Raw genomic sequence first — 19,492 nt, forward strand, 5'->3', positions numbered from 1 at the left:
TTTCCTTTTTTAAATTTTTTTTGTTTCTTTCCTTTTTCTTGAATACAGAAAAAGAAAAATTCATTTTTATTTTTAATTTTTATTACAAATATTTTCCTTATTTTTTTCTACTATATTCTTTACTTTTGTGTATATTTTTTCAAATTCTATTTTACTCCCATCATCTCATTTTAGTCTACTTCAGTGTATTCATTTTTTCAAATTCTCAAACGATTGCCTCTCCCCCCCCCCTTTTTTTTCTCTAATCTGTCAAACCACTTTCAACACCAAGACCAAAACACACCTAGGATCTAGCATCATTTATTTGATTTTTGTGGGTGTGTGTGTTTTTAATTTCAATATTTTTTTAATTTTAATACTTTTTTAATTTTAATTTTTCTACCTCATTAATTCCTTTTCTCCCTTTAAAATGACAAAACGAAGGAATTCATCCCAAAAGAAAGAGCACAAAGAAACGATAGCCAGGGATTTAACCAACAGAGATACAAGCAAGATGTCTGAACCAGAATTTAGAATCACGATAATAAGAATACTAGCTGGAGTCGAAAATAGATTAGAATACCTTTCTGCAGAGATAAAAGAAGTAAAAAATAGCCAGAATGAAATTAAAAATGCTATAACTGAGCTGCAATCGTGGATGGATGCAGCGGCGGTAAGGATGGATGAGGCAGAACAGAGAATCAGTGATATAGAGGACAAACTTATAGAGAATAACAAAGCAGAAAAAAAAAGAGCGAGATTAAGGCAAAGGAGCATGATTTAAGAATTAGAGAAATCAGCGACTCTTTAAAAAGGAACAACATCAGAATCATAGGGGTCCCAGAAGAGGAAGAGAGAGAAATAGGGGTAGAAGGGTTATGTGAACAAATCATAGCGGAAAACTTTCCTAACCTGGGGAAAGACACAGACATCAAAATCCAGGAAGCACAGAGGACCCCCATTAGATTCAACAAAAACCAACCATCAACAAGGCATATCATAGTCAAATTCACAAAATACTCAGGCAAGGAGAGAGTCATGACTGCAGCAAGGGAAAAAAAAGTCCCTAACCTACAAGGGAAGACAGATCAGATTTGCAGCAGACCTATCCATAGAAACTTGGCAGGCCAGAAAGGAGTGGCAGGATATATTCAGTGTGCTGAATCAGAAAAATATGCAGCCAAGAATTCTTTATCCAGCAAGGCTGTCATTCAAAATAGAAGGAGAGATAAAAAGTTTCCTAGACAAACAAAAATTAAAGGAGTTTGTGACCACTAAACCAGCCCTGCAAGAAATTTTAAGGGGGACTCTTTGAGGGGAGAAAAGATGAAAAAATATATATATGAATAAATAAATAGCAAAATCAACAAAGATTAGAAAGGACCAGAGAACACTACCAGAAACTCTAACTCTATAAGCATCATAATGGCAATAAATTCATATCTTTCAGTACTCACTCTAAACATCAATGGACTCAATGCTCCAGTCGAAAGACATAGGGTAACAGAATGTATAAGAAAACAAGATCCATCTATATGTTGTTTACAAGAGACCCACTTTAGACCTAGATACACCTTCAGATTGAAAATAAGGGGATGGAGAACCATCTATCATGCTAATGGTCAACAAAAGAAAGCTGGAGTAGCCATACATATATCAGAAAATTTAGACTTTAAAATAAAGACTGTATCAAGAGATGCACAAGGGCATTATGTCATAATCAAGGGGTCTATCAACCAGGAAGACCTAACAATTGTAAACATTTATGCACCAAATGCGAGAGCACCCAAATGTATAAATCAATTAATCACAAACGTAAAGAAAATCATCGATAGTAATACAATAATAGTAGGAGACTTCAACACTCCACTCACAGAAATGGACAGATCATCTAATCAAAAAATCAACAAGGAAACAATGGCTTTGAATGCACAGTGGACCAGATGGACTTAACAGATATATTCAAAATATTTCATCCTAACACAGCAGAATACACATTCTTCTCCAGTGCACATGGAACGTTTTCTAGAATAGACCATATACTGGGATACAAATCAGTCCTAAGTAAGTACAAAAAGATCGAGATCACACTGTGCATATTTTCAGACTACAACGCTATGAAACTCTAAATCAACCACAAGAAAAAGTTTGGAAAGGTAACAAATACTTGGAGACTGAAGAACATCCTACTAAAGAATGAATGGGCTACCCAAGAGGTTAACGAGGAAATTAAAAAGTTCATGGACGTCAATGAAAATGATAACACCACAACCCCAAACCTCTGGGACACAGCAAAGGTGGTCATAAGAGGAAAATATATAGCAAACCAGGCCTTCCTAAAGAAGGAAGAAAGATCTCAGATACACAACCTAAACTTACGCCTTAGGGAGCTGGAAAAAGAACAGCAAAAAAACCCAAAACTAGCAGAAGACAGGAAATAATAAAGATTAGAGCAGAAATTAATGCTATCAAAACCAAAAAAAAAAACAGTAGAACAGATCAATGAAACTAGAAGCTGGTTTTTTAAAACAATTAACAAAATTGATCAACCACTAGCCAGTTTGATCAAAAAGAAAATGGAAAGGACCAGATAAATAAAATCAAGAATGAAAGAGGAGAGATCACAACCAATATGGCAGAAATCAAAGCAATAAGAAGAGAATATTTTGAGTAATTATATGCGAATAAAATGGACAATCTGGAAGAAATGGAAAAATTCCTAGAAATATATATACTACCAAAACTGAAACAGGAAGAAATATAAAATTTGAACAGACCCATAACCAGTAAGCAAAATCGAATTAGTAATAAAAAATCTGCCAAAAAACAAGAGTCCAGGTCCAGATGGCTTTCCAGGGGAATTCTACCAAACATTTAAGGAAGAGTTAACACCTATTCTCTTGAAGCTGTTCCAAAAAATAGACGTGGAAGGAAAACTTCCAAACTCTTTCTATGAAACCAGCATTACCTTGATTCCAAAACCAGACAGAGACCTCATTAAAAAGGAGAACTATAGATCAGTTTCCCTGATGAACATGGATGCAGAAATCCTCAACAAGATATTACCCAACCGGATCCAACAATACATTAAAAATCATTCACCACGACCGAGTAGGATTTATACCTGGGATGCAGGGCTGGTTCAATATCCGCAAAACAATTAACGTGATTCAGCACATCAATAAAAAAAAGGACATATGATCCTCTCAATAGATGCAGAGAAAGCATTTGACAAAATATAGCATCCTTTCTTGATAAAAACCCTCAAGAAAGTAGGGATAGAAGGAGCATAGAGATCATAAAAGCCATATACGAACAACCCAACTCTAATGTCATCCTCAATGGGGAAAAACTGAGAGCTTTCCCCCTAAGGTCAGGAACAAGACAGGGATGTCCACTCTTGCCATTGTTATTCAACAGTATTGGAAGTCTTAGCCTCTGCAATAAGACAACACAAAGAAATAAAAGGCATCCAAATCGGCCAGGAGGAGGTCAAACTTTCACTCTTCGCAGATGACATGATAGTCTATATGGAAAACCCAAAAGATTCCACCAAAGAAACTGCTAGAATTGATTCATGAAGTCAGCAAAGTTGCAGGATATAAAGTCAACGCAAAGGAATTGGTTGCATTCCTATACACCAACAATGAAGCAACAGAAAGAAATCAAGGACTCGATCCCATTTACAGTTGCACAAAAAAACCATAAAATACCTAGGAATAAATCTAACCAAAGAGGTGAAATATCTATACACTGAAAACTATAGAAAGCTTATGAAAGAAATTGAAGAAGACACACAAAAAAGTGGAAAAAGATTCCACACTCCTGGATAGGAAGAACAAATATTGTTAAAATGTTGATACTACCCAAAGAAATATACATATTCAATGTAATCCCTATCAAAATAACACCAGCATTCTTCACAGAGCTAGAACAAATAATCCTAAAATTTGTATGGAACCAGAAAAGACCCTGAATAGCCAAAGCAATCCTGAAAAAGAAAACCAAAGCAAGAGGCATCACAATCCCAGACTTCAAGCTACATTACAAAGCTGTAATCATCAAGACAGTATGGTACTGGCACAAGAACAGACACTCAGATCAATGGAACAGAATAGACGACCCAGAAATGGACCCACAAACGTATGGACAACTAATCTTTGACAAAGCAGGCAAGAATATCCAGTGGAATAAAGACAGTCTCTTCAGCAAATGATGCTGGGAAAACTGGACAGCGACATGCAGAAGAATGAACCTGGACCACTTTCTTACACCATACATAAAAATAAATTCAAAATGGATGAAAGATCTCAACGTAAGACAGGAAGCCATCAAAATTCTCGAGGAGAAAGCAGGCAAAAACCTCTTTGATCCTGCCTGCAGCAACTTCTTACTCAACACGTCTCCAGCGACAAGGGAAACAAAAGCAAAAATGAAATCCTGGGACCTCATCAAAATAAAAACTTTTGCAGAGTGAAGGAAACAATCAGCAAAACTAAAACGCAACTGACAGAATGGGAGAAGATTTTTGCAAAAGACATATCAGATAAAGGGTTAGTATCCAAAATCTATACAGAACTTATCAAACTCAACACCCAAAAAACAAATAATCCAGTGAAGAAATAGGCAAAAAACATGAATAGACACTTCTCCAAAGAAGACATCCACATGGCCAACCGACACATGAAAAAATGCTCAACATCACTCATCGTCAGGGAAATACAAATCAAAACACAATGAGATACCACCTTACACCTGTCAGAATGGCTAACATTAACTCAGGCAACAATAGATGTTGGCAAGGATGTGGAGAAAGAGGCTCTCTTTGGCATTGTTGGTGGGAATGCAAGCTGGTGCAGCCATTCTGGAAAACATTATGGAGGTTCCTCAAAAAACTAAAAATAGAACTACCCTATGACCCAGCAATTGCACAACGAGGCATTTATCCACAGGATACAGGTGTGCTGTTTCGAAGGGACACATGCATCCCCATGTTTATAGCAGCACTATCAACAATAGTCAAAGTATGGAAAGAGCCCAAACGTCCATCGATGGATGAATGGATAAAGAAGATGTGGTGTATATATATACACACACACACACACACACACACACACACACAATGGAGTATTACTCAGCAATCAAAAAGAATGAAATCTTGCCATTTGCAACTAGGTGGATGGAACTGGAGGATATATTATGCTAAGTGAAATTAGTCAGCCAGAGAAAGACAAAAATCATATGACTTCACTCATATGAGGACTTTAAGACACAAAACAGATGAACATAAGGGAAGGGAAACAAAAATAATATAAAAACAGGGAGGGGGACGAAACAGAAGAGACTCATAAATATGGAGAACAAACTGAGGGTTACTGGAGGGGTTGTGGGAGGGGGGATGGGCTAAATGGGTAAGGGGCACTAAGGAATCTACTCCTGAAATCATTGTTGCACTATATGCTAACTAATTTGGATGTAAATTTAAAAAAATAAAAAAATAAATTAATTAAATAAATACATAAATAGTACTATCATTTAATTATTTATAAGTTTATATACCATATAAATTTATATACCATTCATAAATTAAGTTTATATGCCATTTACTTATTTGTATTACTTATAAATAAATAAGTAAATAAGTACTACCATTCAGGCAATTTCCTCAAACCAGAAATTGGGCATAATCATTTATTCCCCTTATTTTTATTCTCCAATCACTAACTTCTCTTGGTTTCACCACTGAATATCATATAAATTGATATAATTTTTGTTCTTCTGATTTATGTGGTTCTTATAGTCTTTAATTCATATGACTTTTATAAATTCATACAATCCCCAATTGGGAATGTGCTATTTTCTGGATGCCAGATCAGGCACTTACTTTTACTTAGTAACCTTGACTCTAGATTTCACAGCTATCTAGACTCCTTGAGACCAGACACCAGCACATTTCGATCTCAGGAGGTCAGCACCTTAGACCTTTGGCCCATGCAACCGGAAGAATACTACAAATCCTGCTGAAAGATATCACTATGGAAGAGCTGGCTTTAGAACTTAGTTTTTCCTTCCAGTCTTTCCCTTCAGTACATGTGAACTCAGCAGTGCCTGCCCACGCTATTGCCCCTGTCATTCACCCACTTAAGCTTTAATGCCTTTCCCTTTTTTCTTGGTCCTGGTGGCTTGGCTATACCCCAACTTTAATTCTTCCTGCCCTCTTACAGAAACTGACTGTTCCCTCAGATGTTCAGACTCTACATTTATCCACCCATTTTTCAGCTGTGTTCCCCTTATTACATTTGATAGATGGCACCAAACTCACCCATTAAGCAACCCTATTAAAATTTTTTGATGCTGTAGCTTCTAAGTCAGTGTTTTTCAAAACTCTATCCACACCAGAATCAGCTGGAGAGCTTTTCTTAACATAAATATTCCCAAACTCTGGATATTTTGATTTGTATCTTGGGTGGAGCTGGGAATTTCCTTATTTAAAAAATCCCTAAAGGAGTCTAATGACCAGTCAGGTTTAGAAATTGATATTCTAAATAGAAAATTGCTACGTAAATAATACAGAATTTGACTTACAATTTAAGCAGTAAGAACAGATTTTAAAATTGTTGAAATTACCAGGTTTCTCACTGTAAAAATTTTGTTTAAATGTCTACTTTCACACATTTGAAAAAAAAAAAGATCTCTTCTTTGGCAGTTCAGATCTTCTGAGTTTCTAAAGTCAAAAACCTTGTCACTCTTGGGTAGCAATGTTTATACATGGTTGAAACTTTAGTGTCACTCATATTACTCAAATCATGTCATTACAGCTTATTTCAACAGACTTTCCAAGAAAGGACAGTAAGTGATCCTTACTTAACAATTACTTAATCAGCAATTGTGCTCTCTCTCTAATCAGAGAGCTCTTGTTTCTTGTGACAATGACTCAAAGTAACTTTAGTTCCGTAGTCTTTTTATTTCTTAAGTTTATTTCTTTTGACAGAGAGAGAGAGAGAGAGAAGAGAGAATGCAAAGGAGGGGCAGAGAGAGAGGAGGTATCCCAATCAGGCTTCCCGACATTAGCACAGAGCTCAATGTGGCTCCATGTCACTAACCCTCTGAGTCAAGATTAAGAGAGGTGGGACACTTAACCAATGGAGCCACCCAGAAGCCCCAGTTCCATAGTCTAATGCAGATGAATAAGGAGTTTATTATATAGAATGCATATCAAAATGACTATATTAGAACAAATGTTTCCTTTAGACCGTGCAAAAATTTAAACTTGAGTATTCCTTCATTTTTAAGTACTTAACGTATGTATAAACCCAATCAAGCAGGAACTGAGTTTTAAATCTTTTTCATAGTCTATAAATCCTTGGGGTGACTATATTCACAACTTTTTAAACCTACAATTAAAAATTTAGCTGTGGAGCGCCTGGGTGGCTCAGTCAGTTGAGCTTCACCCTTGGGTTTGGCTCATGTCATGATTCCAGGGTTGTGGGATCAAGCCCTGCATCAGCTCTGTGCTGAGCATGGAGCCTGCTTAAGATTCTTTCTCTGTCTCCCTCTGCCCCTCTCCTCCACTCATGTTCTCTCTCTCACTCTCACAAAAGTAAGTAAGTAAGTAAATAAATAAATAAAATTAGCTGTATCTTTTAAGCATCTATATACATGTTTAGTTGAAAATAAATACCTATCCAAGAAAGGGGAATAGGGTAGCAGGCATGTTCTTTTGCTAAGCAAAAACAATAACAACAGCAATAACTTGACTAGGTGTATGCAGTAGAAAGTTAGGGCATTTCTCTCCATGCATATTGGGGGCTGTGAGAAATGTCTTTATGGTTTCAAAGAAATATTGTGCAATACCCATTTTAGTGCCTGTCTGTGATTTTCTTAGCTTCTCTACTGATAGGCTCCTCATATCCACTCCTTCATTCTACCCTCCACCCATTGGCATCCACTACTCTTGGTCTGTCTCCTAAGGAGCCCCAGGCTACACTGTGGTGCCTTACTCTGATCTCTCGCTCTATTGGTGACCTTCCTGCCAATGTGTTCTATTATTTCTTTTCTTTTTCCATTATTCAATCAAAGAAGGTCCTATATTGGGTCCCTGATTCCTTTTTCCCTTGTTTTTCTCTTAGTTGATTAAATACTTCTTTCTAAATTTTTAATGAATGTCATTCTCCCATCAAATGATGTAGTCATAGCATAGTTGTTTAACCTAAGGAATATATTGCTGTGGAAATTTCACACTGTGGCAGTTGTGTGATTCTAGTCTTTGCTCCCTCAGATCTCTCTCCAAAAATATTCCGGGATATCTTTTCCTATATTTTCATCATGTCTTGTTCTAACCAAGAAAACTTTAATATACTCAGTGCTCTCAGGGCAAAATTTAACTCTTCAAATTTTTATTGACTGAACCAATTTCTTTGTAGCCTTTATGTCTGTTAATCCATCCCAGAAAGGACTTTAATATGATCTACTAAAGTATTTTTTCATGTTATGTCCTGCTCAAAGGGCCTCATCACTTTTAATGCCCCCAAATCAAGTTCCAACCCTTCATACTTTTTCAAAGCTTTCCAATATATGGGGTGATCTGAACTTCCTAATATTACTTCCCATACTCTCCCAGTCCAAACATATCTCAGCCAGTTGGTTTTCTCTTTCCTTTTACCTGAAATGCCTTTCCCTTAACTTCTTCTCTTCTCTCCCAAATTTTAATTTTGTTGGTCCTTTCAGGCATAGCTTTAGTCCTACCTCCTGAGTAAGCCTCACCTGAATAATCAGTCCATGCTAATTTCATCTCTAAGCACTTCTATTTTCTCTCTCTCTCTTTCTCTCTCCCTTTACTAAATCAAATGGTACCTTCAATTTTTATAATGCCATTCCATAACTATAGGACTGTGTAATGTGACTATATCTGGGCCGAAATAAATTTATGATGTGGTTCCATTAGTGAAGCTGATGCCTGAACACCAAAAATCCTGGCTCTAAAGTCAGAAAAAAACAGTTCAGTTATAGAGGGTCTTTAACCTGGGATTTCATGAGGACGCTAAAACTACTGCTTAGAGTGTATGAAACCCAATCCTATAATGAGAAATGTGAAGTTTCTGTGCTTATAATACCAGTATATGTACAATAATGTATAGTGCATTCAATAGCCTCTGATTTCATTCTGAAGGTATTCCTTATGGATGTGGGAATAACCATTACCCATTTCCCACTTTGGCTAGGGCACCCAAACAATGGATTTTCCCTCTGAGTCACATCTCATTTGGTCTGCCGTAGCATGACTATTCTTGTTTCTTGGCTCTTACTACTAATTGCAAATAGTTCTTAGTCTCCCCTAATATAGTACTGTTTATTCCAAAATGGCATTTTTAGGGCCAGAATTCTGCCCTTCTATCTTGAATGTGGAGAGCATGCATGCCTTGTGTAAAGATTAGAATTCTCCAACTCTGGCAGCTGTGTTCTCTCTGTGCTGTGTGGCTGGAAAAGACCTTAATGCCTACTTGTGGGAAGATTATCTTTTGAAAAACATGGATTTTGAAGTCAGACAGATTTGCAAGTCTAAATTTCCTGTAAAAGGGGGATAGACAGCTTTTCCTCAGCTGCTGCTAACGTGCTCCATTCTTCTAAGGAAGCTACGGCCAGAATAGGGTGAGGCCCTCACTTCACCCTGTGACTAGCACAGATCCTGGCAGCACCCACTCAGCACCCACCTGCACCATGGCCTCGGTCTGGGAGCTTGCCTGCTTCTACTCGGCCCTCATCCTGCACAACGATGAGGTGACGGGTCACGGAGGATAAGATCAATGCCCTCATTAAAGCAGCGGTTGTAAATGTTGAACCTTTCTGGCTGGGCTTGTTTGCAAAGGCTTTGGCCAATGTCAACATCAGGAGTCTCACCTGCAGTGTATGGGCTGGTGGACCTGCCCCAGCAGCTGGCGCTCCACCAGCAGGAGGCTCAGGCTGAGGAGAAGAAAGTGGAAGCAAAGAAAGAAGAATCCGAGGAATCTGATGATGACATGGGCTTTTTGACTAAACTTCTTCTGCAATCTGTTCAATAAAAAGCTGAACTCTTAAAACCAAAGCGGGTGTGGATAACAAAATAACAGCTCCTTCAGTTTACAGGTCACATCCCTGTACCACCCCACCCACTAACACACCCAGTCTAAGTCAGATTTCTTTGTTTTAAAATTTCTTCTAATTTTGTTCCTTTTCTTCAGAATATTTCAGAATAAACTCCAAACCTTTGGAGTTTGGGGATGATCTGTTAATCTCTTTCCATCAGTGTAAACTCCACAAGAACACTGTGCCTGATTTAGCTGACCATTACTTTCCCAGCTTCTAGCATTGGCCCAGCTCCTCAGATATTTGTTCCATGGAAGAATACCTCATAAAATTGGTGGATAAGGAGAAGAGATAAAGCATATAAAGCATTATATAAATACTATACTGCATATGTGTGTATATTTATGTATAAACATATATATATAATCATTAAATACAGCACGTGGTAGGTATTCCATGACTGTTAACATCATCATCATATTATTATTTACTCTTTCTTTTGCTTGAAACCTGAACTGAAAAGGACCCTCTTTTGGGGCGTCTGGATGGCTCAGTTTGTTAAGTTTCCAACTTCGGCTCAGGTCATGATCTCACAGCTCATGAGTTTAATCCCCACATCGGGTTCTGTGCTGACAACTCAGAGCCTGGAGCCTGCTTCAGATTCTATGTCTCCCTCTCTCTCTGCCGCTCCCCTGCTCACACTCTCTCTCTCTCAAAAATAAGTAGACATTGGGGCGCCTGGGTGGCGCAGTCGGTTAAGCGTCCGACTTCAGCCAGGTCACGATCTCGCGGTCCGTGAGTTCGAGCCCCGCGTCGGGCTCTGGGCTGATGGCTCAGAGCTTGGAGCCTGTTTCCGATTCTGTGTCTCCCTCTCTCTCTGCCCCTCCCCCGTTCATGCTCTGTCTCTCTCTGTCCCAAAAATAAATAAACGTTAAAAAAAATTAAAAAAAAATAATAAGTAGACATTAAAAAAAAAAGGACCCTGTTTCTTGCATAGTAACATGGATACTTCTTGTTCTATGTCACTGACCACTCCAACTAAACGTGGCTAACCCATCTGAAATGTCTGCTGGCGTTCAAGCATCTCGTTAGACCCACGGAGCTGGAAGCCTTACCTTAGTGCTTACCAATGTCCCAATATTCCGTTCACTCATTACATATTTGGTGATTTAACTTACCGAATTGCTAAGATCATATTTCTCACAGGTTTCTAACACTGCTCATCTCTCCACAGACTAATCAGAATGGTCTCAGGAAAGAAAATAGACTAGCAGAAGGCTACATGTTAGTAACATTAACTGTATGGAGCACACTGCAAGTTTCAAAGGTGCTAAGTTTCCATTTACAAATGTTTTGCCTAGAAACTAAATAGGAACTTTAGCAATAGGAAAGAATTAAAAATAAATTGGCTAAGTGAAACCTAGATTTATGCTCAGGCATTTGGGAGAATCTGACTTTTCATGTGTCAGCCCATAGTAGGTATTCAAGAAAGAACCGTTGAATAAATTTGGAGAAAGAAAAACATGTCTCAGTGGCTCTTGGCATCTGTTGCCTTCTCTCTCAATACATACCCTAAATCCTTTTCCTGACTGAGCATAGCTTTAAAACCCCATAATTCTAGTACAAGCATGCATATCTTCCCCGTCAGCACAAGCTTTTACAATACTTTCACTCCACATAGTTTTTAAAAAGTGATGAAGTTCCCTGAATTATTAGATAGGAAACTGTGGTTTCTTTACTGCAGGAGTACAGACTGGGCTCTCCGTTCTTGAGGGTGAAATGTGTAACTCCTCTTCCGCCCCACATTCTTGGCTGGAGACGCCCTGTGGGTAAGTTTGGGAAGAGGTAAGAATAAGGGGGCAATTTCAGTATCTTCACGTGGGGAAAAGCTAATGAGGAAGTCAGGCTGGAAAGGCCAGCAACAGGGAAAGGAAATTCAATTTAAAAACTTGTAGTCGAGGCTGCTGGAAAAAAAAAAAAAAAAAAAAAAAAAAGAGGCGGGGATAAAAGGAGTAGGAAAAATGGGGAGGAGGGGGGGGCAGAAGGGAGTAGTAAAGGAAAACTAGAAGAATAGAAAAAAGGGTATGCTACGCAGTTTGTTGTTTCTCCTGCTCTTCCTCTCTCACTCCCTCCTGAAGCTAGAAAAAGTTTGCAAGCGCAGACTTCGGGATGGGGGAGAGAGCTCTTCATTTACAGACCAACAACAAGAAGCGCCCGCTTCCCCCCTCCGGATCCGCGCCGCCGCGGATTTTCCCCTCTCCCGATGATGGAGGGCAGCCGGCGAAACCCAGAGAAGCGTTAGCCCTGGCGGATCCCGGATCCTGGATCCCGCAGGGATCGAGGAGGAGCGCGCAGTTTTCTCTCTCTCCCGCAAAGCCTCCCCTCCCTCCTCCTCCCGGAAGGGAAAAAGGAGAGCCCGAACCTCTAAACCAACCTTACCCCTCCCCCTCTTCCTGGAGGAGCTAAAGCAGAAAGTACCGTTCTGTGATTCACTGGACAAAAAAGAGGGAGGAGGCAGCCACGAAATCCCAGTGCCAAAACTAAGTAAGTTAGCTGACACAACGCACCCATCTTGCAGCGCCTCGGCCGGGTGCACCCACTCCGCGGAGACCAAGTGGGCTCGAAGTGGAGTGGCCACCGGGGCAGGAACCCCGCTTCGCTCCCTCCGCGCTCCAGAGGCCCGGAGGACTTGGTGCCCGAAGTTCCTGCAGAAAGAGGGTGGTGAGCCGTGGAAAGAGATCAGGAAACTGGGCTTTTATTCCCCCTTACTTCGCCGCCTAGTGTCGGGGAGACTGGCAAACGCTTTGGAGAGGACCGGGAGAAATAGAGAGCCCTGGAAAAGTGGAGAAAGTGGTCAGGAAGTCGGTCTACTTCAGGCAGCCGTTTATCTGTCAGGGTAAGAGCGCGGCGCGGCTGCTCAACCCTCCTCCTTCCCCCTCCCTGCCCCCCCCCCCAGTGCCTTCCAGGTGAGGGGACCGCCGGACCGCCGGTCCCCCGACCTGTGTGCGCGCGCGGCTGCCAGAACCTCGCTCCTCAACGTCAAGGGCGCTCTGGCCACAAAAGGTCCCTACTCAAGGTGATTCCTTGCTAGACTTTTTGTCCCGAGATCTTTCGGGTGGAAGCCTTCACTTTTTTTGTGTGTGGAAGCTACTCAGGGGACCGAGGAGGAGGAGGGAGTCAAATCCGACGGAAAAGAGCAACTCCTTGTTTGTCCGACGTCCCATCACTTGTAGAAGGTTGAAGCTGTTGGATGTGGTGACAGCCGAGAGGAGCGCAGGACTTCTTTCCAGGTGGGGACCGTCCACCGCCTGTGCGATCTACCCCTCTCCCGCGTGCATGTGTGCGTCGGCGGCCGCACCGGGTGCGTGGTTCTTCGAGTGGAGTCTCAGCCGGGACCCAAGTGAATGGCCCCCAGGGGGTGTGCGGGGCCCCCGCCTCCGCCGACTCCGCCGGCCTGGGTTTGGCCCGGAAAGATGCTAGCCATGGGGGCGCTGGCAGCCTTCTGGGTCCTCAGCCTCCTCACCTACGGTTACCTGTCCTGGGGCCAGGGCTTGGAGGAGGAGGAGGAAGGGGCCTTGAGAGCTCAGTCTGGAGAGAGGCCAGAGCCCAGCACATCTGCCACCTCCCAACCCCATCTCATTTTCATCCTAGCGGATGATCAGGGATTTAGAGATGTGGGTTACCACGGCTCGGAGATAAAGACTCCCACTCTTGACAAGCTTGCTGCCGAAGGAGTTAAACTGGAGAACTACTATGTCCAGCCTATTTGCACACCGTCCAGGAGTCAGTTTATTACTGGAAAGTAAGTGTTACTGCTTCATGTATTTATGCCTTGCAGAAATCTTAAGCATTTAACTAAGACCCCGCTCCTAATTTAAAGAGTAACAGAAAATATGGGGAACGAGAAAATGAATGAATGAAATGTGGTATTGATTTATGTTAGTATTAAAATGGATTCCCTGTTAGTGATCTTGAACAGCTTGTCACTAGTCTAGGCTCATTACTCTGCTTACTCTCAGAGCCTGCTGTGAAGTGCCCTCCAGGTTTTTAAACAAGATCAGGACATTTTGAAGTCTCACCTACCAACCAGATGTCTCCAGAAGGGGTCTCCTTTTCCAAATCCATTTTGACTTTTGAGCATGCTCAGATTTGTTTCACATATCACAACAGAATTCCCAGTCACCATCACTGATAAGAAAGACAGACTAAAACGTTTCTGCAACTCTCGATTTGTTCTTAAATCTAGAATTGAATAATCAAAGCCACAGGTCCTCATGGCCAGAAAAGAGGTCAAGGAAATAGATGGAAGGCGATAGAAAATCAGTGTACAAATGACTCTTTTTGGGTCTTTGGTAATTTTGTCTTACTGGATCACTAAAGACGGTCATGTGCAATTACCAAGGCCATTCTCAAAACGCAGGGAAATTCAATGATAAATGTTCAACAGGAGTCAAATTTCATCTGAAGTTTTCTGCTGCTCTCACAGGTCTGGGAATTTTCTGGTTAACTCTAAGAAAAATCAAGTTATTTGGATGCTTAAGTAAAGCGTTTTTAATATTGTCGCTTTGCTCAACAGGTAAACCTTCTACTTAAGGTGTTCACTCATTTCCATATTTTCATTCTATCCTACTAGAATATAGGTTATTGCTATTGATTTGGATGGCCAAAGTCAGCGTGTGGAACAGAGATAGACTAGGAGGTCTGGAGGTCAAGCTACCACTGGACAAAGATAGTGGGGAATCCTTAGTGGCTCAGTATATGTGTCCTGTGATTTCAGTCTCAGGGAACCCTGCTTCAGTGAAGTTGTTGTTGGAATTGAATCCTATAAAAGTAGCCAGTATCCGTTGGAAACATAAAGACTGTTTTGTAAGAATCTCTGTCTTGCAGAGACTTTTGCTTACAGCATGATTTCCACTGCTTAGCAAACTGTCAGAACTTAGCATCATTGCCAAAAAAAGAAAAGAAAAAATCCTATCCTTTCCTTTCTTGAGAGAGAGAGATTGAAAAAAAAAAAAGAGTCTCACTGTACTTCAGAGTAATTTTAAAGGTTAATTGTGGCGTCAGAAAGTCAAGGGCATTTGATATTTATAAAGTAGCAGATTTTGGCTGGAAAATAAGTCCATCTGGCGGCCTGCAGGTCAAGTTCTTCATGTCTAATCCCAACCACTCATATATTTGGTTTATGAATTAAATGTGTCTTAAAATCTCACTGAACTTCTTCAATTAATTTATAGAATTTAGATTTACTCAGATAGCCAATGGTAGTTGAAAATATGTAAATGAATTATATGAATTTATCTTTCACAATAGAGCATATGCTTTAAGGCTTTTCACCAAATAAGAACATTTAGTTCCTAAACATTATCTTGTACTGATAAAATATCTAGGTTTTATCTTTTAATCTTTATGTTTACCCAATAACATGAAACAGAAATGAAACTGGAAATAATTCCTAGCTTTTTTTTCTCTTTTTTAAATTGAACATGTTACACAATGTTGCATTTGATTCAGGCGTACAACATAGTGATTCTATGACTCTACATTATGCTGCGCTCACTGCTGTGTGGCTAATTTATCTCTTTGTCAAAGGGTGACTCTCTTGTTCTTTCAATGCAATCAAACATCTTATGAAAAGATTTTGTCTCCTATTAAGATTTTCTATTCAGTGCAACAAATTGTGTAAGTGCTTTATAGACAAAAAGTTTAAATAGCTACTGTAATTCTATTTAAATTTTTATTTGAATTAAACAGTTGAAGACATTTTCATTTACAGTTCTCTTTTTAGACTGGAACTTTCCTGTAAATGAATGAGATGTAAGAAAGAAAGTAGTTCTAGAAGCCCAGCTATGGGCCTAATGTGAATAGTGCAGTGCCCAGGGAATATGGTCATTTGTCCTCTTCAGGAGCACATGACAATACTCTCTGGATCTTCTAAAGTACAACAAAACAAAACAAAACAAAAACAAAACAAAAAAACAATAAAAATCTAAATGGACTGAATTATTTTAAGAAAAAATGGGTTATGTAAAATATAAGAGGATTCAAATATCTTTGCATTTGTAAAGAAAGTTAAAATGATTGAAACTGAGACTACTTTTAATATTAACAAACCTACTCGCGTCAAAATGTAAAAATCTATTCCCTTATACTACACAAATCTGTAACAAATTCCAGATTCCTTTAATCATTTATATTATACTCGTCTGGCAATGTTGAATATCATTCAGACTGTCAGTAAGCACTAGCTGTGTGCGGATCCCTGTATTGAAGATCTGTGGAACAAGTAGGAAGTGGACCTTAATCTTTGAATAGTGGTCTTCAAATTTAAATCAACAAAAATAATCACTCAAAATGCTAGATAAAATGGAGATTTCCAGGCACAACGCAATTCTACTTCAGTATGTAGGGGGTTGAGCCCAGAAATCAATAGTGATTTAACCAACACCTCAGGTTATTGTGATGTTAACACTATTAATACAAATTAAGTGTTCCAGGAGAATGCATTTTTATCTTGTTTAACCTTTATAACACTATGAGATAGTTGCTGTTATTATCTTCTTTTTATATAGTTATGGCAAAAGATTTCAAGAGAGATAGTAACGCAGGGGTTCTGTACATGGGGCTTTGAGAAACAGCCTTGTATGTGTTCGAAGTTGGCCTCATGATACAAAGGTTGGTTGAGAAAGTAGCTGCCTACATTTGATTTATTTCAAAGTAATTTTCCCACCTTTTGTTTTGTTTTTCACAGTTTTACACATAGACGTGGATAAATGACATCATTTCTTCTTAGAATATAGTGACGTCTTCAGAAAAGGAAAAGTTTTGCAAAATTTAGACATGCATTTTATGTAGACTTTAAAGTAGGAAAAATTGGCCATCTTAACCGAATTTATGTCTTTAGCAATAATTTTGTTTTTTTATTTATTTTGTTATTCATTTTTCTACTTGAAATACCAAGATGAGCATTTTTATAAATGCAAAGGTAACTCAAATGTGTATTTGTAATAGGATATTGATAAATTTATTTCATTTTAAAACAAGCCCTCCCTATTGCGGAGGGTAATCACTCTCCTGACTTCTAACACCTCAGGTTAATTGTTGCCTATGTTTAACTGTATCTTAATGGAATTATAGACAATGTACTCTTTCATGTCTGGCTTCTTTCTCTTTACATTGTGACTGTAAAACCTTTCTGTGTTGTTGCCTGTAGACATAATTCATTCATCTTCACTACTGAACAGTGTTCTTTTGTATAAATATACTACAATTTATTCATCCAGTTTACTGTTGACAGACATTAGGGTGGTTTTGTGTTGAGCCGTTATGAATAGTGTTTTCATAAACATATCTGTAGGTGTTTGCTGGTGAACATATGTATACGTTTCTCTTGAATATCTATGCAGTTGTAGGATTGCTGGGTTATGGGAATGTGTGTATTTGTTTTCTATCAATACTGCCCAACAGTTTCCCAAAGTGATTCCACCAGTTTATACTCTTAGCAATACATACTCTCAACAATGTATGGAGAGTTCTATTTGCTTCACATCTTTGTCAACATTTGATACTGTCTTTTTTGTTTTAGTTATTCTGATTGTTATGCACTGGTATAACAGTATGGATTAAATTTGCATTTCTCTATTGGCTAATGAAGTTGAGCATCTTTTTGTATTTTTATGGACTACTTGAATATTCCCTTTTAAGAAGTGTCTATTTAGTCTTTTCCTATTTTCTCATTAGGTGATTGCTTTTCTTTGTAGTAGTTATTAATATATTTGTTTCTTTGTCAGATATTTAGGGTTTTTTTTGTTTTGTTTTGTTTTGTTTTCCGATGCAAACACATGAGGGTTCATTTGCAAGTTCGAGCTTGGACCCAAGTATACCCGACACAGCGGAGCAGGGACTTGGACGACTTTGTCAGATATTTGCACTGCAGATGTCTTCTTCCACTCTGTGGCTTGCTTTTTCACTCTTAATAGTGTCTTTTAACAAACAGAAGGTTTTAATTTTATTGTAGTCTAATTAGTAATCTTTTTCTTTTTATGTCCTATTTAAGGTATCTTTGACTAAACCAAGGTCATGACAATGCTTTTTTTTTTCCTAAAAGTTTTATTGTCCTATTTTTATATTTAGATCTATAATTATTTGAAATTAAATTTCTGTTATGGTATACGTCAAGATTCAAGGTTTGTTTCCATGTGTACCTCCATTTGGCCCACACTATTTGTTGAAAATCACTTTTATATAAATCAGATAAATGTAGACATTGGGTCTTATTTCTGGACTCTATTATGTTCCATTAGTCTCTTTGTCTATCCTTTGCCAATACTACATTCTTAACTACTGTAGCTTTATAATATTGATATCTGGAATTAAGTTCTCCTACTTGTTCTCCTTCAAAATTGCCTTAGTCCTTCTTTACCAGTTCATTCATTGTAATATGAAAGAAGGGAAAATATGGGTGTACAGATGCAAATAGCATGGAAGACTTGGTTTTGGAATATGAAGTAGTTCTTTTCTGAATTATACTACTTTCTAAGTGAAATAACAAATGAGGTCATTAGCTAAGAATAAAGATCTGGAGGTTTAAAGACAGAAATAGAAAATATTCTTCCAGGAGAATGAGAAAGTGAATTAAGTAGAGAAATGCTGTACAAATATGGGGCACTCAGCTGAGCCCACTTGAGATTTGTGGTCATAACTTTAAACAGAAACTAGTTATTGTCTGTTTTTCTCGTGCCATGGCCAGGTGCTTGTGTGCAGAAGAATCGCCATTGAAGAGGTAGATTTAACTAGATTTGGAGCTTTGCTAAATGAATAGAGTGGTATCATGGACTCTAAACTTGGCAAGGAAAAGGGGAAGACTAGGAGGGAATTATGTTCTCTAGAAAAGTGCCAGGGTCGATGAATTTGCTATCTGGCTGGGGTCAAGTGAGACACTCTTATAAAGTTGAAAAGCAAGATAGATAATGGTAGTTGGAGAAGTGTATGCTTGGGATCAAAGTTGTGTGAGTAGCACAGTTTGGGGAAATGACAGGGGGATGGATACTAAGGTGAGACTGAAGAAAAAATGTTTGGAAATGAGGAAGGCAAGGTGTTAGAAGGGCAAGGTATTGGATGGATCACTTCAGTGGATATTGAAACCATTAACAACAATGAGAGAAGTAATATTCAACAGGACAGTGAACCAAGTGCTGTAATCATTTATGACTGAGAGGTAAGGGGCAGGGCCTGGCACTGGGTAAAGAAGTCAGACAGGGAAGATAGTGAGTCTATAATCTGTTGCCTTGGTTTTCAAAGGAGTTGAACTTTTAGAAGGAGACAAGAGCCAAAATTGCCTGGAAGTGTCAGTGAGGAGCTAAGAGGACACCCGCCCCTGTTTCAGGCTCTGTGATAATTGGGGTATGGGTAAAAGAACAGCTCCAAGTTGAGAGGATGTCAGGGATACCCAGCA

General features: G+C 39.0%; 1 protein-coding gene and 1 pseudogene across 1 annotated transcript in view; both read left to right on the top strand.

The window, feature by feature from the left end:
- Nucleotides 1-9,696: 9,696 nt before the first annotated feature.
- LOC116738040 lies at nt 9,697-10,047 on the top strand (annotated as a pseudogene).
- A 2,435-nt stretch (nt 10,048-12,482) lies between these two features.
- Nucleotides 12,483-19,492, top strand: part of ARSJ (arylsulfatase family member J) — an 87,020-nt gene continuing 80,010 nt past the window's right edge. Inside the window, exon 1 of the mRNA XM_030313179.2 lies at nt 12,483-13,843. Coding sequence (XP_030169039.1) covers nt 13,446-13,843 — 398 coding nt within the window. The 5' untranslated portion in view covers nt 12,483-13,445. The remainder of the gene's footprint in view (nt 13,844-19,492) is intronic.

Source organism: Lynx canadensis, chromosome B1, assembly GCF_007474595.2.
Source record: "Lynx canadensis isolate LIC74 chromosome B1, mLynCan4.pri.v2, whole genome shotgun sequence".
Lineage (NCBI taxonomy): Eukaryota > Metazoa > Chordata > Mammalia > Carnivora > Felidae > Lynx > Lynx canadensis.